At 37.0% G+C, this 22,903-nt stretch overlaps 1 protein-coding gene across 2 annotated transcripts in view; it reads left to right on the top strand.

Annotated features, from left to right (window-relative positions):
• The window catches only part of GLRA3 (glycine receptor alpha 3), a 134,809-nt gene that overhangs the window by 9,706 nt on the left and 102,200 nt on the right, over positions 1 to 22,903 (top strand). For both annotated transcript variants that reach the window (XM_014456790.2, XM_006081906.3), the window contains exon 2: positions 16,191 to 16,318. In XM_014456790.2, the coding sequence (XP_014312276.1) occupies positions 16,191 to 16,318 (128 nt within the window). The remainder of the gene's footprint in view (positions 1 to 16,190; positions 16,319 to 22,903) is intronic.

Raw genomic sequence — 22,903 nt, 5'->3', positions numbered from 1 at the left:
TCTTTTATTTTGTTTATTTACATATATTTATGTTTTAGGCACAAGAGACTCAATGAAGGGTGGTTGAATAATTTTCCTTTTTTGCTGGCAATTTTTAAAAATGTAGTCATGAATAACTACCCACAATAATAACAATTATAAATATTGAGAAAAGAAACATTTTTAGTAATGGAAAGAAGTATATATTCTTTATAAGGAAGAAGGGAATTTAAACAGACCTTAAATAGTTGCGGGAATTGGAGTGGGCAGAAGAGAGGGAAGAGCATTTCAGGCAGAAAAAAACATTGTTAGTAGAGGAACAGACCAGTTTCCATGTGAAATGGGGGCTGCAGAAGATTTCACAGCGACATTTCTACCATGGGACCCCTCGTTTTTGTCTTTTTGTCTAATAAATCATGATTTATGTTGTTTTGGGTCTAACTTCCTAGGAAAAATGTATACGACTATTGTAGGGTGTTAGAAAAAAAATCAGCCAATGTTTATGAAAATAATAGGTTCCTCTATTTAGAAACAAAATGGTTCATTGTCATTAGTTGATATGAAGGGAAGAAACTATTCAAATGAGCTCCTTTATATTCACTTGTTCTGCTAATGTCAATATACATATTTTTGTTCATTTCTATAATTTAAATGTGTGTTTTTCTGTGTATTGAAAATTTGAGGACTGGAACTTAAGTATTGATATATTAAATAAAACAAAAACCCAAGAAAAGAAGACATGACTTTTCATAGTTTTATAAAGAAACTATTACATTTCTGACAAGGGAAAGAAGAATGGCATATGTACAGGCAGTCCACGGGTTACATGGGACTCGACATACATCGTTTCGTGGTTACATCGCCATCTCTCATTTATTTATAAAAAAAAAGTTCCGTCATTTCAACATATGCACATATGTGCTTTATGCTTTTTATTATTTATTTACCACAAATAAAGGTCAGGAATTGTTATCTTTTTTTAAAAATTATTTTACCGTTTCACTTCATTACTGCTGTGTATGTGCTCCATGTGAGTGACGTAGGTGCTTATGTAGGTGGGTTCCGACTTGCGGCGAAAATCACGTTACATTGTGCGGTAGGAATGGATCTCCGACGTAACCCGAGGACCTACTGTAATCAAATGTTGACTTTCCCAAACTTATGAACAATATATTTCTATAAATTATTTTTTATTAAATAATAAAACACCCTAAAATGCATTGATGACATTTTCCACCAGTTTTTAAATCTTTCCTTTTTAAGAACAGACTTACCTCTAGTCTATTAAAACATGAAGGGATCCAACTTTGTATAGCATATCCCACTGCCTATTAAGAATGAATGAACTGCCTGTATCTTTAATTTGCCTCTTGTCTTATTTATTGGAAAGAATAGAGTTAACAGAGGATTATATGGGTAAAACTATTAGAAATCTTTCTACTTTAGGTTGTTTCTTTGTAATGATCTTAAAAAAGATTATGAAGTCCTCCTCCCCCTCCCCCTCCCCCTCCCCTTTCTACAAATCTACACTAATAAAGGAGAAACATGCAAATTAACCATCACTCCGACACTCCACTACACCCACCAGCCAATCAGAGATACTATGCAAATTAACCCAACAAAGATGCTGGTTAATTTGCATACACAGATGCTGAGCAAATACTGAAGACAACTGAAGATGGCGGAGGCCACAGAGCTGGAGCGAGCAGGAGGCTTGGGTTGCTCCCGGTGACGGAGTGGCTGGGGGGCTGGGTCGAGGGGGGCAACTCAGTCTTCCAACCCACTCTGGACTCCACTCAAAGAGGGGCTGGAGGGGAAAGTCATAAATCATTTTGTCAATATAAAAATGGAGATTTAAACTGGCACCAATTTGCCTGGTGAGTCACAGAGCCACCAAGCCTGACTCTAGCTGTTCCAGGCCCCATCTCACTGCTGGCTGAGCTAAGAATAACACAGCACACCTATAATCACTGTGGTCTGCAGATGACAAAAGTCCTTCCCCCACTTTGAGGGTATTGCTACTCAAAATGTGACCCTGAACCAGGAAATAACCATCACCTGGGAGGTTATGAGAAAAGCTCAATAAATTCAATAAAAATTTTTAAAAAAGAAATATAGACTCCGAATTCCACCACAGACTTCCTGAACCTGAATCTTCATTTTATCAAACCCTAAGCATATTCAGGTTTGAAAAAGCACTGTTTTAAAAACATCAACCGCTAAGGGATGGGAAGAATAAGAGGTACTGGAAAAAAATAGAGAGGAGGTATGGTAAGAGAAAAAGGGGAATGCAGAGTATGTCACAGAACCTAAAAGTAAAGTTTAGAAATGAAAGAATGATCAGTAATGTCAAATGCCATAAAAACAAAAAGAATTATGGAAGATTATCAGAAGTCTTCTCCAGTGCATTTTTGCTATAAAAACACATGTACAAATATGTTAGCATAACATTGAATGGTGAGGTAAAATAAAAGAGAAAATATAGGTTCCTTTTTTTCAATAGGCTACTAGTACTAGAAGGGGAAGTAATGATGGACAGAGTTGAAATAGGCAGTTCTTGTTTGTTGAGTTTTGTTTTTAAAAGGGGAGAGGGTTTAAGCTTGTTTACAGCCTGGAGGAAAGAAGTCAGTGAATTAGGAAATGCTTAGGAAGAGACCAGAGAGGTACAGAAGAGAAAGGGCAAAATTACTGATAAGATTTAAAGAGCAGTAGTTGAACAGTAGCTTTTGAACCAGAAGAGTGTGCTCGGTGTTTCTCTGGGAAGGAGGTTAGAGTAGATGCAGTATATAGCAAGCTATAGACATGGGAGTAGTGATTTCAGAATTGCAATTGAAAGCTCAATTTTCTCTTTGAAGAAGGAAGCAAGGTCATCATTTGGAATAAAGATAACAATGAAGCAGACAGGTTTAGTCTGATTCAACAGTTACAAAGCACAGAACAGCCTTTGGAGGGGCTGTGCTTCTAGTCCCTTAGGGAATTCAGTCCAGGCCCCACTGCAGCAGATGCCCCCATCACTCTGCCTGGGAGGAGAATGAAGCCTAGAGATCTGATTTTAAAAAAAAAAAATACATATTTTTATTGATTTCAGAGAGGAAAGGAGAGGAAGAGAGAGATAGAAACATCAATGATGAAAGAGAATCATTGATTGGCTGCCTCCTGCACGCCCCCTACTGGAGATTGAGCCTGAAACCTGGGCATGTGCCCTTGAATGGAATTGGACTCGAGACCCTACAGTCCACAGGCCGATGCTCTATCCACTGAGCCAAACCAGTTAGGGCCCTGGTTGGCAAACTTCGGCTCAAGAGCCACATGCGGCTCTTTGGCCCCTTGAGTGTGGCTCTTCCACAAAATACCACGTGCAGGCACGCACGTACAGTGTGATTGAAACTTCGTGGCCCATGCGCAGAAGTCAGTTTTCGGCCTGGGCGAGTCTATTTTGAAGAAGTACTGTTGATATTTGGCTCTGTTGACTAATGAGTTTGCCGACCACTGATAGGGCTAGAGACTTGATCTTTATTCAGACTGCACTAATTTAGGTAGCAAAGCCAGAGGTAGAACCCACATCCCCTAATTTGAATCAACTGCTTATTTTTCCAAACACTGCAATTAGGCTATAAAAGCTGAAATGTGATCTATTCTCTTAGAATCACAGTAAGAATGTTTTATTAATACTTTTATCAAAGAGTATAGAAATAGGACCCACTTTCAAAATGTTACTCTTTGTTCTCAACTATGAGCACCAATTTTGGCAGCATTGGCATACATCTTGTACTCTCACCTTGAACCCTTTTCTTTACATCTTGAAAATGGCTTTTCCTACAAAGCATTGTTTCTAGGGATTTTGTTATGCACAATTAAAGGAAAACATATACTCTTACTGCCATAGGAAATAACTTCTATAGTCCAGAGATTTTAGAATCCTTTTGTTTACTGGGAAACTAAATATTTTCCCCCAAGTAGTTTAGGCATATACAGAGAGGGAGGTGGAAGAGGGCTGAGGGGAGAAGGAAACGGAGGTGGGGCAGAGGGAGAAGAGGGGAGAAGAGTCAGAGTGAGTAACCTCAGCTGAATAGTAGCTTTAAGCATAATGTTAATAACAGGGAATACATTTTTCTGACCTCTTCTGTCTCTTAATTTTTTAAAAAATATATATAGTCCAATAAAAACCTTGATATAGAATCTAATTATCACTAGGGGAAAACTGAGTAACACCATACTCATTGCTATATTTTCTTACCACTTCCAATTATAAACTATTTTTTTCTTTATTGTTTGATTCCTGCCTTTGTCCTGCTCCATTTCTCCCTCCTTTAAGGAATGTAATGATCAGTCAAATGTGGAGCTTCCTGTGCCACAGGAAGAAAAAGGTTTAACCTGTCTGGAATAAATGTAAACCAGAAGCATAAACATTTACATAAACACTTGTAGTCACACCAATGGGAATATCTACTGTTGGGGTCCTGCCCCAGCAGGTCCAGGGGTTCCCAAAGGTGTGGACAGAGTCGGCGAAGAAGGAATGACATGGAGGCAGCAGCGTTCAGATAATCAGCATAGCCAGGTCCTCTGTTTATTCTCCTGTTACATCTGTATTTATACCAGTTGATTTTAATCCTATCCATTCTATTGCAAAGGTTAGGGCATTTGTTATCTTCATTCCAAGATCACTACTCTATTGTTCTGTTAAGCTACAAGGAAGTAACTAAAGGAGATTATCCTAAGTAAAGATTATGTAGCTTAAGTGTGATTGTTCCTAGTTAAAGTGATTAATTACCCGCCTGGCACATAGTTAAGGGATTTTATTCTCTTCCTTAGTCCTGTTAATCCCTAACTCCAGGGAAAAATCCCCACCTGGGGAAACAACCTTTCTTGGAGAGGTGACCTTGGTTAAAACACATAGTGCTAAGAAGGGGAGCAAACATATTAAGAACAGTATGCCATATACGCCAGGTCTCTTGAAACATATGCTGTGCAGATGTTTCTTCCCTGCAGTGACTGTGTCAAGCAGCAAGGATGGACCAGCTTCTGGCAATCTACCATAATCTGAATGAGTCAGTGCTCTGCAGGTTTAATATTATTTAGGAAAAAATAAAGCTTACCAGGTTTCCATTTTAATATTCTGTGTCCATCTCTTTTCAGGTTGAGACTCCAGAGATTGGTGCTTTAAAATATCATGCTTTTATATCCTGAGTCTTATTGATTTGGAGATTTATACAGATGCATTTCATTAGCAGGCATTGAAGCCAGCACAATTCAGTGAAAATAGAAAGTAGAGAGTTCAGAATAAAGTAGTACTACTTCTGTTGTAGTGTTTTTTTGTTTGTTTGTTTGTAAATACCTATAACAGTTAAAACCACAAGTGGAAGGATGATTTCTGTATCTCTGGGTGGTGGATTAAGGTGCTTTCCCCTTAATTTTACTGTATTTTTATTATTTCTTTTGTACAATGCATATATGTTGGATTAAAAGAAGTGTTTTTTAAAACAAGCTTTGTGCATACTTTAAGGATATATGAGGTGCTTTTTGCTTTAAATATTATGCAGGAGTTGAGCTCTGAGAGACTGAATGTCCTGAATGAAGTTATTTTAGGGAAGAATAAGCAGTGAGCAAGTCTGGCCCCTAAAATCACACATTTGAAATGTGACTTTAAACCACTCTTGCTCAAGTGGTTTCAACCACTAGTTGAATCCATAAACTGGCACAGGTCAATCAGATTTTTTTTTCTTCTATGATGCTTAGTCTTTCTTGATGCTTGTCTATTTTTTCTACACTTGGGTTTTATGAGATAAAACTATAACTGCCCTGGGCCCATCTACATAAATTAGCTAGAGTGAATTTCTCTTTATTTCACTTAAAGATACACCTTATCAAGAGTGATGGTATCAAAAGCAAAATCCCAGCACTGGCTTTAGAGCTTGGAATGTTTCAAAACATATGTATAGATTGTCATTTGGTTTACTAAACTTACCTGTGACAAATGGGTGCCAGTTTAAATCTCCATTTTTATATTGGCAAAATAATTTATGACTTTCCCAAGGTGAAACAACTAGTTCGTGACAAAATGTAAGCCTCCTGGCTGTCCATCTGAAGCCTCAGCCACTGTACCATGATAGCTTCCACTTAATTATCTTGTGCACTCAACACACAATTGAAACCATTAAGTGTATTGTAAGCAATTTTCAATGTATCTGAAATACTTCATTAGTTTTCTTTAAAAGAAATGTCATTAAGAAACTACATATCAGTGAGTTAATTAGCTCTGTTATAGCCCTTTAGTTCTTTTAGTTGAAATAAGTTGATGCCAAAACTATGAACTATTACCCGTGAGAATAGACAGTCTGCATAGAAGTTTGTGCCGCATCCAGCATGAGCAGGTTTGGTGAGCCTGAGGAGGGGCAGTGATGGATTAAAGAAAACAGACAAGAGAATACAGCTGGGGCTAGATGGAACGCTGCTTCTCTGATGGAGAGACAGAGCCCCGGCCTGCAAGCTGAGTCTTTATTTTATAGTCAGAGCACACAAAGCAAAACAAGGGTAGTGGTCAACATGTTTACAATGTTCTTGTGAGTTTCACCTTGTTTTGGCAGCACTTGCTGCACCTCCCACAGCCCATTAGCTACCTAGAAAGGAACTAGGGAGGGCTATAAGGTTAAGGTTAATTATGCTAGGAAAGCTCTGCCCTCCAAGCTGGGACTTGTTTGTGGCCCTGCCACAGGTCAGTCTGAGGCATGATCCTAGAGTCTCTTCCTACAGAAGTCAATCAAAGTTTTTATAGAAGTTATAACAATTACCATGAATTTTGAGCATAGCATTTTGAAAGTGTTTGGTAAAAATGAGTGATTTTATGATAAAAAATATTTTGTAGATAAAACAAAAGTATTGTATAAAAATTAGTGTTAAGAAACCTCAGAAGTACACTAGCTAATCCTTTGTCATTTATTTTTATTATTGAATGGAGTGCGCCTTTCCCTACCCATCCCCCATCTATAACCTTACATTAACCCTTCATTTACAAACACACAAACAATATGTAATTTATCACTGACACCTAGCGAGCACTGAGCATAGACACCTCCAATAAGCACTAATTTATGTAAGCACTGAAGGCAAACATCACTGCAATATCAGTTAAAAAGGCTCCTATGACAGTCCATTTTACAAGTCTACAGTTCCACCATTAACTAATGATTTTCTGACGTATATGACTTTGATGATTTAAGTCACACTCAAGGTTTTTATATCTTGGCTTTTTTTTCATTTCTAAATACTTGTTCTATGATCTGTCTTGATTAGTTATTAGCATCCTTCTATCTTAGAAGGAAAGAAGGAGAGAAAGGCAGGATTCTCTCTAGTGTTAAACATACAGTCTAAGCATGATTATTGCTATACTTAGAGCAGTGGTTCTCAACCTTCCTAATGCCCCGACCCTTTAATACAGTTCCTCATGTTGTGGTGACCCCCCAATTTCATTGTTACAAATTGAACATAATTAAAGCATAGTGATTAATCTCAAAAACAATATGTAATTATATATGTGTTTTTCGATGGTCTTAGGCAACCCCTGTGAAAGGGTCGTTCGACCTCCAAAGGGGTCGCGACCCAAAGGTTAAGAACCGCTGACTTAGGGGATCATATTCTGATGTTTGACCTCTTTATCATTACATTTAATTAATTCATTTTAAAAATACTTATTCATTAGTTACTCTGAATGCTCTAGATTACTTCTGGGGCCATTAAAACAGTCATGATTTTTGCTTAAATAGTAGTTCCTACAAAGGAGGAGATAAACATCAATTAATTCTATTAAAAATGACAGTTGCATTGTAACAAGTACTACCAATGAGATACACAAACTTGAGAAATATTTTACAAACTCAGAGAGAATAGCTATGGCTTCCTGAAGAAATGATGCTCAAACCTAGATCACAAAGATAAGTAGATGTTAATTAGATGAATAGAGGACCAATGAGCATTCCTGGCAAAGGCAATGGCTATGTTACTGGATAGCCCCAAGTCAGAGGAGGCCTGTCCCCTCCTAGACTCTTGTTAATCTCACAAGAAAGATTTCAGACGAGTGACAGACAGCAGTGTTGAAGCAAAGCAAGCAAATGTATTAAGAATTCACTTGATGTGGCTCAGTGGTTGAGCGACAACCTATGTACAGGAGGTCATGGTTTGATTCCTGGTCAGGGCACATAGCTGGGTTGTGGGCCTGATCTCCAGTAGGGTGTATGCAGAAGGCAGCCGATCAATGATTCTTTCTCATCATTGATGATTTTATCTCTCTCTCCCTCTTCCTTCCTCTCTGAAATCAATAAAAATATATTTTATAAAAAGGAATACACTTGGCATAAAGCAGAAGCTGGCAACTCAGCTAGTTTTAGCATGCCGGCCAGTGGAGGTTCAAGGGGTTGTATACCCTTCTCCCCGTAGGTTTCAAAGCTTTCTTGCCAGATATCTTGGATCGCAAACTAGGTTTCCAAGTCTCCTTCTACATTGTTGTGGCTTATATCAGAATATTTGTACATACATTTGGTCATCTTGTTTAGCAAGTCCTAAGGTGGCTGGCTTCTTTGTTTAGTGGGTGAGATAAAGTCCCCCTCTTTCCCTTTTCCCCCTTTCCTGCCCTAACATCCCCCAAGTGATATTTGTCCTTGGGTTTAGCTGGCACAAATGGCATTCATTGGGTCTTTGTTCTCATTTTTCCCAGGCCAGGGTGATTTAAGCTGTGAATTCTCTGGTTAGGGAGGAGAAGTATAACCATTAGTTCTCAAGTGTCCTTGGTGGGGGGAAATTCACAGACCGGCTGCAAGCTGCCTGAACCATTTGGCCTTGTTTACTTTTCTTGTCTCAGTTTCTTCATTCCAGGAATTTTCACCAGGAATTTTCTTAGCTTCTTACTATCCTGCCACAGCTAGTGGTAGGTTGTACCAGAGAAGCTGAAGAGGACATGATAAGATGTGGTTTGGATTATGGGTAGAAATTGGAAGGTAGGGCCAACCAGATGGATATATGTGAAATGGAGAGAGGAGTCCAAGGTTATCAAAGATTGCAGTCCTGAGAAATGGAAAGATTGAGTTGCCATTATCCAAGTTAGAAAAGAACGGTGAAGGAATAGGTTTGCGTGGTAATAGCAGGACTTTGATTTATGTTTGCTTTTATTGGAGCACTAGGTTGCTAGCAATCTGTGATTATTTTATTCTAGTTTCAAAAATTGAGATGATTCCAAGCTATGCTTAGCTTTCTCCTAATGCTTCTATATTTCTGATTCATTCTTACTCAGAAATTGTAATTATTTGTGACCTCAAATCAACTTAGAGGTATCCACTCTTTGGTGAGTTCTCGATTACAATTTTTATCTCCTTAAATCCATAATGCTTTCAAATTTGTGCACAGATTGTTAACCATTCAGCTATTATGAAGCTTATTATCACCTCTAAGGGAAATGCAAATCTAAATACTTGGCTTACTTCTGTGATTTTTTTTCCCTTTGGTTTTTAGCCACGTGATTTTTCACTATTTTTAGCTCTCCAATGCACAATTTTTTTTTTCCCAATCTTGTCTAGTTGTTTTTAGTGGAAAGTTTAATTACATTTAAAATACAGGTTTATTATACATTTAGTATCTGAATGGCCTGGCAAAAAAAACCCCTCTATTCCTTAGCTTCATCTGTAATGCATATGTAACTATACCTAACTAGCAAGATTATTATGACTATTAAATTATATCATGTATACAGATCCTGTTCCTGAGAGATCAAGAAGCAATTTTCATTTTTATTGTTGGTTATCAGGTTTTGTGCAGGTCTCAGTCTATTCATAGTAAAGCTCTCAGCTAGAAATGCCTGGAGGGCACTCACCTAGGCCCCAGGGGGCTTCCCACAGAAGGCTTCCCTTCCTGAAAACAATGTTACAACTGGACCAACACTTTTGGTTCTTACTGTTATTGCAAGATGCCCTTCAACAATAATCATCAGGAAACTTTGAAAAAGTATGGTTTTAGTACTTACAAGATGGGGAAAATTACACCTGGGGTCACATAGAGGTCACAGGTAGAGAGAGGGAGATAGAGAGAGAAGTGTCTGGGGTTCTGCTTTTATCAAGGTTGAGGGTGAAGGCCTAGGGTTTGGCGGGCTCACTATTTCTTGGTGAATTTAAAACGTAAGAGGAGGATTTTAAAGCACGGGGAAGAGAAAACAAACAAGTAGCCCAAATGGTCAGTTATGAGATCAAGTAAGGTCTCTAAAACAAAGGAATCTCTTCTCTAGCTGTGTGGCTGGCAATGTGTTTATCCCAGACAGTGTTTGAAGTGGCTTCTTTGAAATGGATGCCTCAGCAAAGCTTAAGTCAGGCACTTGCATTACAAAAAGGAAAAAAATAACAAAACAACCCAACCATGTCAGGGTTTACACTACACCCCATCAAACTAAGGTAGAAATGAAATCACTTTATAAAATGATAATCATATTTCACAGGCAAGAATTGTGTTGCTCACAATGGCAAGAATAAAATCCTAGTACCCCGAGGATTTTTACTTCTTAGTTATTTCTCTGAGTCTCCGGAGATATTCTAGAATAGCCCTTTTATAATCCTCTACTTTGGCCTCCTTTTAAAATAATTGCTATTACACAGCCAAATGGAAGCCTGCTTCACCACACATGCCTTCAGGGCCGACAATGGTTCCTTTTCCAAGGCAGTATGTTTTCCTGTGAAATGCTCAAAAATTCACCTATCTCCAGATATCCCAGTTTCTTTCTCTTTAGTTCCCCTAAAGAGGCTGAAGGAGTAAAAAAAAAAATAAAAATAAAAAGTGGGAAGAATGCTCACCTATTCCATTCTGTGTGTTATTTTTCAAACCAAGACTAGAAATATCAATTGATGGTATTCCTACAAAAATTTTCAAAAAATAATAACTGTGATTTTTTTCTCCTACAAGGAATTGTAACCCTACAGTTGGACTGGTTTATGGAGCTGTAGAATATTTGGTAAAACTGTCCTTTCTCCATCATAGCCTGGACCTTCTCTGCCTCAGGAGTCAGGACACTGACTTATTCCCTACAGGGCACCCTTCCCTCTGTGCAAATTACCTTATAAAAAAAGGTGCATGGAGATTTGTGGCCCCAGGTGCCAAGACGTTTCTCACATTTTGTTTCCCAGCTACATAATTTTCTCTCAATTTTAAGGTTCACATTTTGTTTCCCAGCTACATAATTTTCTCTCAATTTTAAGGTTCATTTAGCAGAGGTAAATAGGTACTGACAATGATATTAAACTAGAGGCCCAGTGCATGAATTCGTGCACCAGGGGGTCCCTCTGCCTGGCCTGCAGGAATTGGGCCAAAACCAGCTCTCCTACATCCCCACTGGTGCACAATTGGGGCTGGGGAGGGACGTGGGAGGTTGGCCAGCTGGGGAGGGACTGCAGGAGGGCTCCAGGGTGTGTGTCTGGCCCACCTCGCTCAGTCCCGATCGACCGGACCCCAGCAGCAAGCTAACCTACTCATTGGAGAGTCTTCCCCCTGGTGGTCAGTGCACATCATAGCAACTGGTAGACCAGCCAAATGTCTGCCCCCTAGTGATCAGTGCACATCATAGTGAGCGGTTGAGCGGCTTTAGCATATCATTAGCATATTATACTTTAATTGGTTGAATGGCCAACCGGATGACTGGACACTTAGCATATTAGACTTTTATTATATAGGATTTACCATAAAGCATCTATACTTAGTGGTTATTTCAGTCCTCCAAAAGTGGATTTATTTTACCTCTTTGTCTCATTGATGAGGAAGGGAGGGAAGAGAAGTGAGAAGGGACTTACCTGTTTTGATGAATTGTGGTGTTTGATTTCAATGCTTTAGAAAATTGGTTTTTGCCAGCCTCTCAGTAACTAAAGTCTCTGAACTTTCAAGTAGCATGTCTTTATAAAAAGAATATATAAAATACTTAAATGAAAAAAAAATGTTCATTGATGAGAATGTGTTTAAGCCCACACACAGTTTCAAAAAAAAAAAGTTAATAGTAAATTCGTACTTGGTACAGCATATAAAAGAAGAGCCAAGTGTGGGAGGCAGGCAAATTATCACAGATTTTGTGATTTTCATAAATAAAAGACTTTTTAAACATTCAAATCTGCTTTTTTCAAAAGTAACTTGCTATAAATATGATGAGTTTTGTTAAAACTAGGTTTAGATAAAAAATGGACTTGATGGCAGTTTCTTATCCAAAATCCATTCTAAATTATCTTACTTTTTTTTCCCCACAGCTTCCTCCTACTCTGAATTTTAACAACTTAACACACAATACAGTGTACAGATGATGTGTTGTGGAATCATGCACCTAAAACATATATAGCATTGTTAACCATTATCACCCCAATAAATTCAATAAAAAGTAAAAAAAAGAACACAATAAAAAACCATAAAATGAAGTGTTTGAATATGTATTACAGATGATATGGACTACTTAAAAATTAAAAAAAGATTCCAGATTGGTCATATATGTATGAATTACTATGAGTTCTCTTAAATCACTATGGTTCTCTGAAGACTGTCTAGCAGTGATCACTGGTGCAAATCTCAGATAATACGGTAATAGGAAGAAAGCTCTAGGAGAAATATACCAGAGCAAGGGTTGTAGGTGATGGAAAGTTTTTCCATATGCACATCCTCCACCCCTTTCAGAAAAAGAAGGGATAGACTATGTAGAAATGCTTTGTAACCAATTAATGAGTCAGTGTTGTTTTGCTGACAATAAGTCATTTTGTGTCAAAATTGTGAATCTTCAGAAATAAACTCAATTGTCCAGAAGCAGTTGGATGGCTCTGTGTGATTGAAGAGAACATAACTAGTAAAGACTATTGGAATAGTTTTCTGCTCAGAATTTCTCATTTTTGATAGGCATCATTCTGCAGAGCTTGGTGGTGAATCCATCTTACAAAACATGAAGATTTTGCTCACAGAGATAGAAAGAAGGGAGCTGGCCAATCATTATCTTCACTGTAATCTCACTTCCCAGCTCCAGCTCAGGGATACTTCCTAAGGATTCCCTGTAGAATCCAGATGAATCTAGACAGGGTCATCTACCGAACTGTGAACACTTTAAAGGTTCAGATTGTGTTCTTAGCACAGTGCTTTGCATGGAATAAATTATAGGAGAACTCAAAATGCATTGTTTTTTAAAACTTTATTTGTATAAACCTTGTTTTTATTCTTGACACTATTACAGATTTCCCTAGTTCCCCCTGCCTTTGCCCACCTCCACCCATCCCCCACCTCCCTTCCCTCTGGCCCTCACCACACTATTGTCTGTGTCTATGGGTTATTCATATCTGTTCTTTGGCTAATCTCTTCACCTTAATTTATTGTTTCAACATTTAACAGATATTTAAATGCATGTTGGTGTGATAAAGGATACTTTTATATAATGAAAGCACTATGATTTTATTTTTAGTGAATGTCTCTCAGTTCACAAAAGGCTTATAAAAGTTTCTATATTGTATTTTAAAACTAAATTTGCCTCTCTTCATTCCATCACAGTCCAATGTATATTTCATGTACTCCTTCAACTCAATGATCAAATTATACTTGTAATTTTATTAATTTTAAGTACCATGTCAAAAAGAACCATCATTTCTTTTTTAATATAAATTTGTAATAATTTTTATTTTAGTATTAAAATAGAAAGTAATACTATATTTTACTGTAAAATATATAAAATTTATTATAAAAGTACATAATTTTAATAGATTTTGTGGTATGAGGTGAAATAGCTTGCTTTTCTAAGATTATTTCCTGGTGATATTTATCTTTTATCCTTGACTATGGTAGTAATAAGAAGGGTTGTGTTTTCTTTCCATCAGCTTATTTTAATTACGAATTGTGTAAACAATGAACATTTTTATTTTTAGTGGAAAACTATTTCATAAGCATTAAAAGGCTTTATGATAACCTTTAAAAAGTTATTTAATGTTTATTTAACCTTTAAGAAGATTAAATTCATATCATATATATGTTTATATATATTATCCTTTCTTTTTCAAACTATTACAGACATGATTTCAGACTCTTTGGAAGCAATAATAACAGTTGTTAAATGACTAAATGAATGAGCTTCTACTTATAAGATTCTTGTCTCCTATAAAATTAATTTTTATATATTCCCATTGCTGGTGAATCAGTGTCATGATCTTTGCACAATATATTTGGAAACACATTTTTGGCACTAAAAGCCTATTTCAAATGGAATTTTAAAAGTACCGATGTTAAGCTCATAAATATGGAGACTGATGGTTGCCAGAGGTGAGAGGAGTTGAGGGGCTGGGTAGAAAAGGTGAAGGGATTAGTTAGTACAACTTGGCAGCTACAAAATAATCCTTGGGATGTAAAGTACAGCATAGGGAAGATAGTCAATAATACTGTAGTAACTATGCATGGTGTCAGGTGAGTACTAGACTTATCGGGGGATCACTTCATAAACTACATAAATATCTAACCACTACATGCTATACACCTGAAACTAATATAATGTTGAATGTCAACTGTAATTGAATTATTAAAAACTTTTAAATAGAACCAATTTCAAATCAAATTTCAGGAGGGCATGATTATTGTAGTAGCTCAATTATTGTTTTTGAATATCTCAAAAAAAAATGAAGACTAAAAAGATTAATAATACATTATTAACCTTAAAAGGATAAAGAATTCTTTAATCTTACTGAAACAATAATAATCTTGTTTTTGTTATATAATTATTCAAATAATTTGAGATGTTAGAGCAAACAAATAGTGTTTGGTAATAGGGTTCATTATGGGGAAACCCAAAGGTAAACTTGTATCCTTTGTTTTAAAAGCAAATATTTACATTATTTATGAAAAATGATATTTAAGTCCTACAACATAGAATTATGGGAGATAGCTGATACCATGGGAGTAAATACAATTATCCAGAGAGAGAGAAGAGGGGCAGCTCCAGGGTGCCACTGAAGGTTGTGGGTCTTTAAAGCACAAATATAATAAAATGAATATAAAAAGAAGTCTAGTAAGACACTGTTTGAGTGGTGATGTCAGCAAAAACAGTGGACTTCTATAAATTGTGTCCTCCATAAAAGCAGTAAGAAAACTGTCCAAAAATGTGATAACCAACTTTTTTAGAGCTCTGGCAATTAATCAGAGACTTGCAATAGTCCATGAAATAGTTTAATCAAGAAAAACATCTGAATCTTGGTCAGAACAGTGGGAGTTGTTTTATTGTAACTTGCCTTATGCTTGTCTCCCCTTCTCAGGCTTCAAGGGAGCACTGTAAACCAATAGCCAACAGTCGCTATAAAAAACAACCTGGTAGCTACGAGAGGGGGCAGAATGGAGTTTGAACTCCTTTAAAGCCTCATTCTTGAAGGGTTATTATTTGACTTGTGTGGGGTTTTCTGGAAGACCCCACTTTGCACGACTGCTTTATTTGAGCTAAGTTAGAGAGTGCCCAGTGTGAAAAGCTTTTTCCTGGGAATGTTTGTCAAAAACATTTAAAGAGGCAGCTTTTTTTGACTTCACGGTTACTGGAGGGTATTAGTGGAGGCAAACAACAGACTAACTAAAAAGCTTAAAAGAAAAAGCCATGGAATAATATGTCCTTAGAGGTTTGGAAAAGTTCCACATATTCCTGGGCAACTAGAGGGTCACACACATGTGAGCATGCCCAGTGTCATAGGCTAAATTTCCAAAGTTCATATGTTGAAGTCCTAACCCCCAATACCTCAGAATGTGACTTTTTTTTTGGAGATAATTAAGGTAAAATGAGATCATATGGGTGATGTTTTTTCCTTCAATAAAAGCCATAAGAATTTTATTGCAGATGAATTTTTGTATTTTCTTATGGCTGAATCATTAAGGATACTTTTAGCTAAAAACTGCAATTAGAAATCAAACTTGGGTACATGCAAAGTTTGAAAGCCTAATAATTTGTCTTTGTTTCCAGACTCAACAGAAAATAATATCACTTCTGACCTTGGGCTAAAAACTTATGAAACCTTATAATACTAACTGTAAACCTAAAAGACTTTCTTGTCATTATGATCACATTCATTGTATAGTATGTAAAGCTTTCCTTTTGGTTTTCAGAAGTATTTTTGCTTAGCATATTAATTTTATATTTGTAGGTAACAATTGCTAGGAAGATTTTTTTTTGGTAAAATCTATGGTGTATTTTTTTTTCTTATTTTTAGTTTGGTTGCAACAAAGGAAACAGATAGTGCAAGATCTAGAAGTGCACCAATGTCACCTTCTGACTTTCTGGATAAATTAATGGGGAGGACATCAGGGTATGATGCAAGAATCAGACCCAATTTTAAAGGTAATTGTTCTGCTTTCTACTATATAGTAAATGTGTTTTATTTTTTTAAATTAAAAATATGTTATTTATTGATTTCAGAGAAGAAGGGAGAGGGAGAGATAGAAACATCAATGATGAGAGAGAATCATTGATCGGCACGCCCCCTACTGGGGATCCAGCCCGCAACCCTGGCATATGCCCTGACTGGAATTGAACCAGTGACCTCTTAGTTCCTGGAAAGGATGCTCAACCACTGAGCCACTCCTAGCTGGGCATGAAATGTATTTTAAGTGTGATTAAACAAGATACATTTAAAAATTGATTCCACCAAAAATTCTGAAAATATAAAATATTCTCACTAACTACAATGGAATATTCTCACTAACTGGAATAAAAGCTTCTTGGAGCTGACAATAATGCTCCCATATTTTAAATCTTCCACAGCAGGGTTTTCTATATTTCAGAGAATCATATTGTTGTTGAGTTTATGTCCTGGGGAAGGGTCTGGATAAGTAAAGCCACTGATAACATTTTAAAAATTATTCTACCTACCAAATGTTTTACCTAAATTTATAGGAAAGAATTTTAAGGGGTACCATATTCAAGTAAAAATGAGAAATTTCAGTATTATGAGGATATTTTACAAAAGCAGTACCCTCCTATGCAAATTTGTCTTTAATAATATTACTGCTTATGCTGGCATTGTGTCATTCTCCAAAATAATTCTCTCTTTCTTTAAAAACAAAAAGAAATCTGATTTCTTCTATCGTCTGTCTCAAACATACTCCCACTCATACCCTTCATTCTTATTTGTTTCCTCTAGATTTAAGGAGAATTGTTTAGATTTGTCCTCTAAACACTCTTGGACATGACATAGTGTCCTGGGTATTCTTCGGGAATGTTTAGGAGCATTTTAATTCTATAATTGTATTATGGTCTCTTCACAGTCCTCTTTATCCTAAACCATTTCCTTGGATGTGAAGTCATAGAGGTAGGTGGTGTCACAGGTTGCTAGGCAGATACTATTTTGTATGCTAGGTGTTTGTTTTATTTATGAAAATAGCGAAAACCATGTATCTGAACTTGGCAAACATTAAATTGTTTAAATATGTTAGTGATGAAAAGCAGCAGCTCCTTGCCTCGACAATCCTTATGTACGGTTCTACTTCTTTGAAGTAAACACTCCAAAAGTAAAATTGGTTAATTTCTGGTGAAATATGTTTGATTGCTTTCTGGGACTTTTACACACAAGGCATTATGAGATGCCTTTGCACTAACTAGACTGCTAATTTAATGCCTCCATTCTTACATTCCATCTTTTCTGTTTCCCCTTTCTGCACAATCATCTCTTTTCTTCCTGCAGGGACAATTATGTTAATTCATCGTAGCTCTCTTTAAGCCCCTAGTTTTCTTATAGAGCATTGAAGAAAAACACTGCATAGTTCAGGAAGGATTGAGTTGATGTGCCTGGGTGCTAAGACAGGTTTAGTCTCTCTCTCTCTCTCTCTCTCTCTCTCTCTCTCTCTGTGTGTGTGTGTGTGTGTGTGTGTGTGTGTAGGGAGGTGGTTTCCTGTTACTTCTCTCTCTGGAAAGGACAATCTGACAGAGACATCACTGCCCCGGCCAGCACGCTGCTTTTAGTGAGTGCTGAGTGCTGACGAAGCTTTGGTCTGAGCTCCTCCAGATGCCAAAACAGAGAAGGCTGTAGTTTTGAGTATTGTCATGGAGCCTGTTTCCCCAATCAAAAACGTTATTTCCCCTCCTTTTTTTTTTAACTTCTTACAAACAGGAAATGACTAAGTTCTGAGGATCAGATGCACAGCACTGTGACTACAGTTAATAACGCTGCATTTTATACTTGCAAGTTGCTAAAAGAAGAGATTAAATGTTCTCACTACAAAAAAAAAGTAATTTTGTGCTGTGATGGAGCTGTTAGCAAATGCTGCGGTGTAATCATACTGTGATACAGAAGTGAATCAAATCAACACATTGTGTACCTTAAACTTGCACAATGTTATATGTCAATTATCTATATATATATAAAAGCCAAAGTGACTGTTAGGACCAAATCACCAGAACAACTGGTTGACTGGTTGCTATGATGTGCACTGACCACCAGGGGGCAGACGCTCAATGTAGGAGCTTCCCCCTGGTGTTCAGTGCGCTCCCACAGTCAACCTCCCATGGTCCCTCCCCCTGGCCGACTTTGATTGGCGCCAATTGGGACTGGGCGAGATGGCCCCAATTGGCCCTGATCACCAGCCAGGCCGAGGGACCCCACCCGTGCACGAATTCATGCACCAGGCCTCTAGTATCTCAATAAAGTTAGAAAAAGAAGACAAAAAGTCAGCACTCGTTAACAGAACCATACTATTTCCAATCACCTTAATAAACTATGTTTGCAAAACTAAAACCAAAAAGTTATTTCCATTCCTTCAAAAATGCTATAGGGCTAAACCCCAGGACTACCCCTGCCTTACAGGAATATGGATGAGAGTAGGGAGCTTTCTGAGACAGGTGCTGCCTGTGGTTTCTCCCTACAGGCCCTTGCAGCTCCTCACTTCCTTTCCTATAGATGACCTTAAGCTTTGTGCCTCCCTGGGTCATTCTTTTTTATTATTAAATTTATTGGTGTGATAGTGGTAAATAAAATTACATAGGTCTCAAGTATACAATTCTATGATACATTATCTGTATATTGCATTGTGTGCCCACCACCCGAAGTCAATCTTCATCTGTCACCATATACTTGTCCCCTTTACCCTTTACTACTCCCCTTCCCCTTCCCTCTGGTAACCACTATAGTACTGTCTGTGTCTGAGTCTCTGTTTGTTGACTTGTTCATTTGTTACTTTCAGTCATATCCCACATATAAGTGAAATCATGCTTCTTGACTTTTTCTGTCTGCCTATTTCCACCTAAAAAAAAATCTGAAAACATTTATTCACAAAGATATGTGCACCTCTATGTTCACTGCGGCATTATTTATAGTAAACATGATATGGAAGCAACCTAAGTGCCTGTCAATATATCAGATAACGGAGGTGTGGCACATGTATACAATGGAATACTACACAGCCATAAGAAAGGATGGAATACTGCCATGTGTGACAACATGAATGGATGTTGAGAATATCATGCTAAGTGAAATAAGTCGGACAAAAAAAATCAAGATCCCTGGGTCATGCTTAGCCCATTAGCTCCCTTCTCCATGTAGTCCTAACCTACATTTATTTTAGGCTTTGCTCTGTTTTCTTCTTCCTTTTATATTTTGTCATTAAACTGAAGATGAATTTCCACCCATTCTCTTTGGTATTAGATGTTTGTTTCATTTTTATTTGGTAATAAAAATTTTATGTCTTCAGAGAGAAAGAAAACTGTTTAATCCCCCTCTTGAAATAGAAGCGTCCAGGAGTCCTTTGGTATTAGAAGCCTATAAAAGTACATCCATAGATGATAAAATATTATTTCACAGACTACTTTACCAGCTTTTTCTGAATTTTACTTCTTTCCTTTGATCCTCTTGTTTGGGCCCTCAGTTGATCTTTGATAACCCTTGAGTCTAATTTGGATCCAGGCAGAAAGTACTCAGTGGGCAATTACCTGATTATGTCTTCCTCCCAAACACTGACTGCATTTTTTTCATTCTATCTCCAGTGGCCTTTATCTAGAAATAACATTGTTTGCCTTCCAATGTCTTTGTGTTTTATGTCTTTTCATCTGTAATAGTTCTCTATATTAATCCCTTTCTCCCACATCACAAATTCTGTTTTTAAAAAGCCATTTCTGCTACAACACATTCTATCCACAGAATGGCATGTGTACCAGTACTCATTTCCTGCCTGTATTTTTTTTCAGTGAAAGTGTTAACATTTTAACTATTTATATCTACCCAGACACTGTTATTCTTGAATATAATTCACAATTAACTTTTAAAGGCATGTCTTCGACTTGCATTTTTACATAATATATGGTCCTTTTACCAAGAAGAATCTCTAATAATAAGTCTTTCTAAAATTGTAGATGTGCACCTGGAATATTCATAGATTTAGATTCTGCTTTCTATATTTTTAGGTTTTATTTTATTTTATTTTTAATGTATACTTTCTGTAATATTTACATGGGTTTTTTTCACTTCTAAACACTCTCAAACAGAAGATTTGCAAATATTGCACTTAGCTATTTTCCCCCCAAACTCCTTGAAAGTAAGTTGTTGACCTGGTGCCCCAATACTTGAGTGTATCATATAAATGAGAACATTCTTCTAAATAACCACCATCTACCCATCAAAACAAGCAGATTAACATGGATGTATTGTTACCACCTAATTTGTGGACCCCACTCAAATTTTATCAATTCTTTGAATAATGGCTTCATTGCAAATGAAACAATTTGGAAATAAAATTGATCTAGAATAAATCTTGTATTTTATTCATCACTTATCACATTGTCTCCTTTAATCTGAACCTGAAGATTATTCTTTCTATAACTGTCATGATGTAGGCACTTAAAAAATATTATTCCTTTACTGAACAGAATGTACCTCAGTTTTCATTAGTCTAATGTTTCCTCATGATTTGGTTTAGGTACTACATCTTGACAGATATATCACAGAAGTGATGCTATGTTCTTATCAGATGGTGGACCATCTTAATTTTTATTATGACTGGTGGTATTTACTTTGATTAATTGGTTAGGTTGATACTTGCCAGGATATATCTTTATACATATACATATATGCATAAATACACATATATACATACATACAAACACACATATATGCATATTCACACATTGTATATGGGAAACGTATATACTTTTTACGTTGACTGTAAGTAGTAGAGCCACCTGTTACTACCCGCAAACAATGTGTTCATATATATTAATTTACATCTAAATATTTACTTCTTTATTTTTTAAATATATTTTTATTGATTTCAGAGAGGAAGGGAGAGGGAGAGGGAGAGAGAGATAGAAACATTAATGATGAGAGAGAATCATTGACCGGCTGCCTCCTGCACGCCCCCTACTGGGGATTGAGCCCACAACCCAGGCATGTGCCCTTGACCGGAATCAAACCTGGGACCCTTCAGTCTGCAGTCCGACGCTCTATCCACCAAACCAAACCGGCTAGGGTAATTCTTTATCTACTGAAAACCATGAGTTCACATTGATATTTCCAATCCCATGGGTTTATTCTAGTTTCTGAGTTTCCATATTTTAACTTCTTCATCTGATAGTAAGAAACCTGGCTCCCATTATCCATCATATAATCCTGATATTGATCAATATGTAATGAATCTCTCTTGTCAGCTGCCATTTCCTCTCCTGCACAGTGCCCTGGGGTCCTGTTCAGTCTCACTCTCCACACCTGGATGTCCCCATGGGGACACTGTCCTTACCCTTCTCTGGTTCTAATTACCCACACCAGGCTGCATCACCATGGCAACATTCTTCTCACTCACTCTGGCTCCATCATCCCATGCTATGTAATCCTTCTCCAAGGATGTCCTTCTCATCCTGTGTAGGTTATCACCCTCCTGCAGCCAGCCCCAGCATGGGAGCCTTATTTACTCTGCTCCACTGAATGGCTTTAGGACTAGAAAGGGGATGAGGGAGGAGCAAAATGATCTGAATCCTATTTTTCTCCCATAATTTTTAAACCTTTTTCAAGTATCTAACAAGTAGTTTATAATCTGGATTTAAAGTAATCAAATATGCGTTTGTTAATTAAAAAATAAAATATCTCTCTTTGTGACATGACTACATAAAATACATATGTATTCAAAATAAAAAAACTCACTAAACATAATTTTTGATAGTTCATCTTTTAATTGCATTCTTTGTCTTTAAAAAGGGTGAAGCTTTAATACAACATTATGTCAAGAATTACTTAGAGTCATTTTAATAACCATTTGGGCTCTTATTTGTCCCTTTGTTTCCTTTAGGTTTGCCCAGTGAACAATTTCCCCAATGTGCATGGCAATAATATAATTGTCTAGGCTTTGCATTGGCCTTTGCCATTTTGCCTTTATCCACCTCTGAACTTAAAAGCCATGTTCTATTTCTTTAAGAAACATCTAAAAGAAAACATACTGCTAAAACATCTGCAACTAGTGTCATTTGCTTTTCAGGCCAGCGATGGCTAATGTAATGAACAATTTAAAAGCACAATTTGCCATATGGATGGTGTAGCAGTTATTTGCTCTGTTGCTAAACATAGCAATGTGTTAGATGAATATAACAGCTTTTGCACTGGCATGGAGAAGAAGCAGATTGGCCAAGGACTGCTGAAACAGGTGCTCTCTGTAGTGGCAATAGAAGATTTACAATATTCTCAGAGCTTCATTCTCTACATAATTTTTGAGTTATACATATCAATAGCTAGGGCAGAAAGACTACTCCAAGATTCCTGCCCTGAACTGACATAGACCAGAGCTTCCAGTGTAGAATACAGTGCTTTATAAACATGATAGTACTATATCCATTTCATTCCCTATAATACCTTTCCACTGTCACTGTTCATGATCACAGCCATTCCATTTCCAATCTGTACTATTACAATAAATTCCTAACTATTGTCTCTGTTTCTAAGCTTTTGCTACC

The sequence above is a fragment of the Myotis lucifugus genome, unplaced genomic scaffold (assembly GCF_000147115.1).
Source record: "Myotis lucifugus unplaced genomic scaffold, Myoluc2.0 scaffold_1, whole genome shotgun sequence".
NCBI classification, from domain to species: domain Eukaryota; kingdom Metazoa; phylum Chordata; class Mammalia; order Chiroptera; family Vespertilionidae; genus Myotis; species Myotis lucifugus.
Note: the sequence above shows the minus strand (reverse complement) of the source record. Positions and strands in the feature narration are given on the sequence as shown.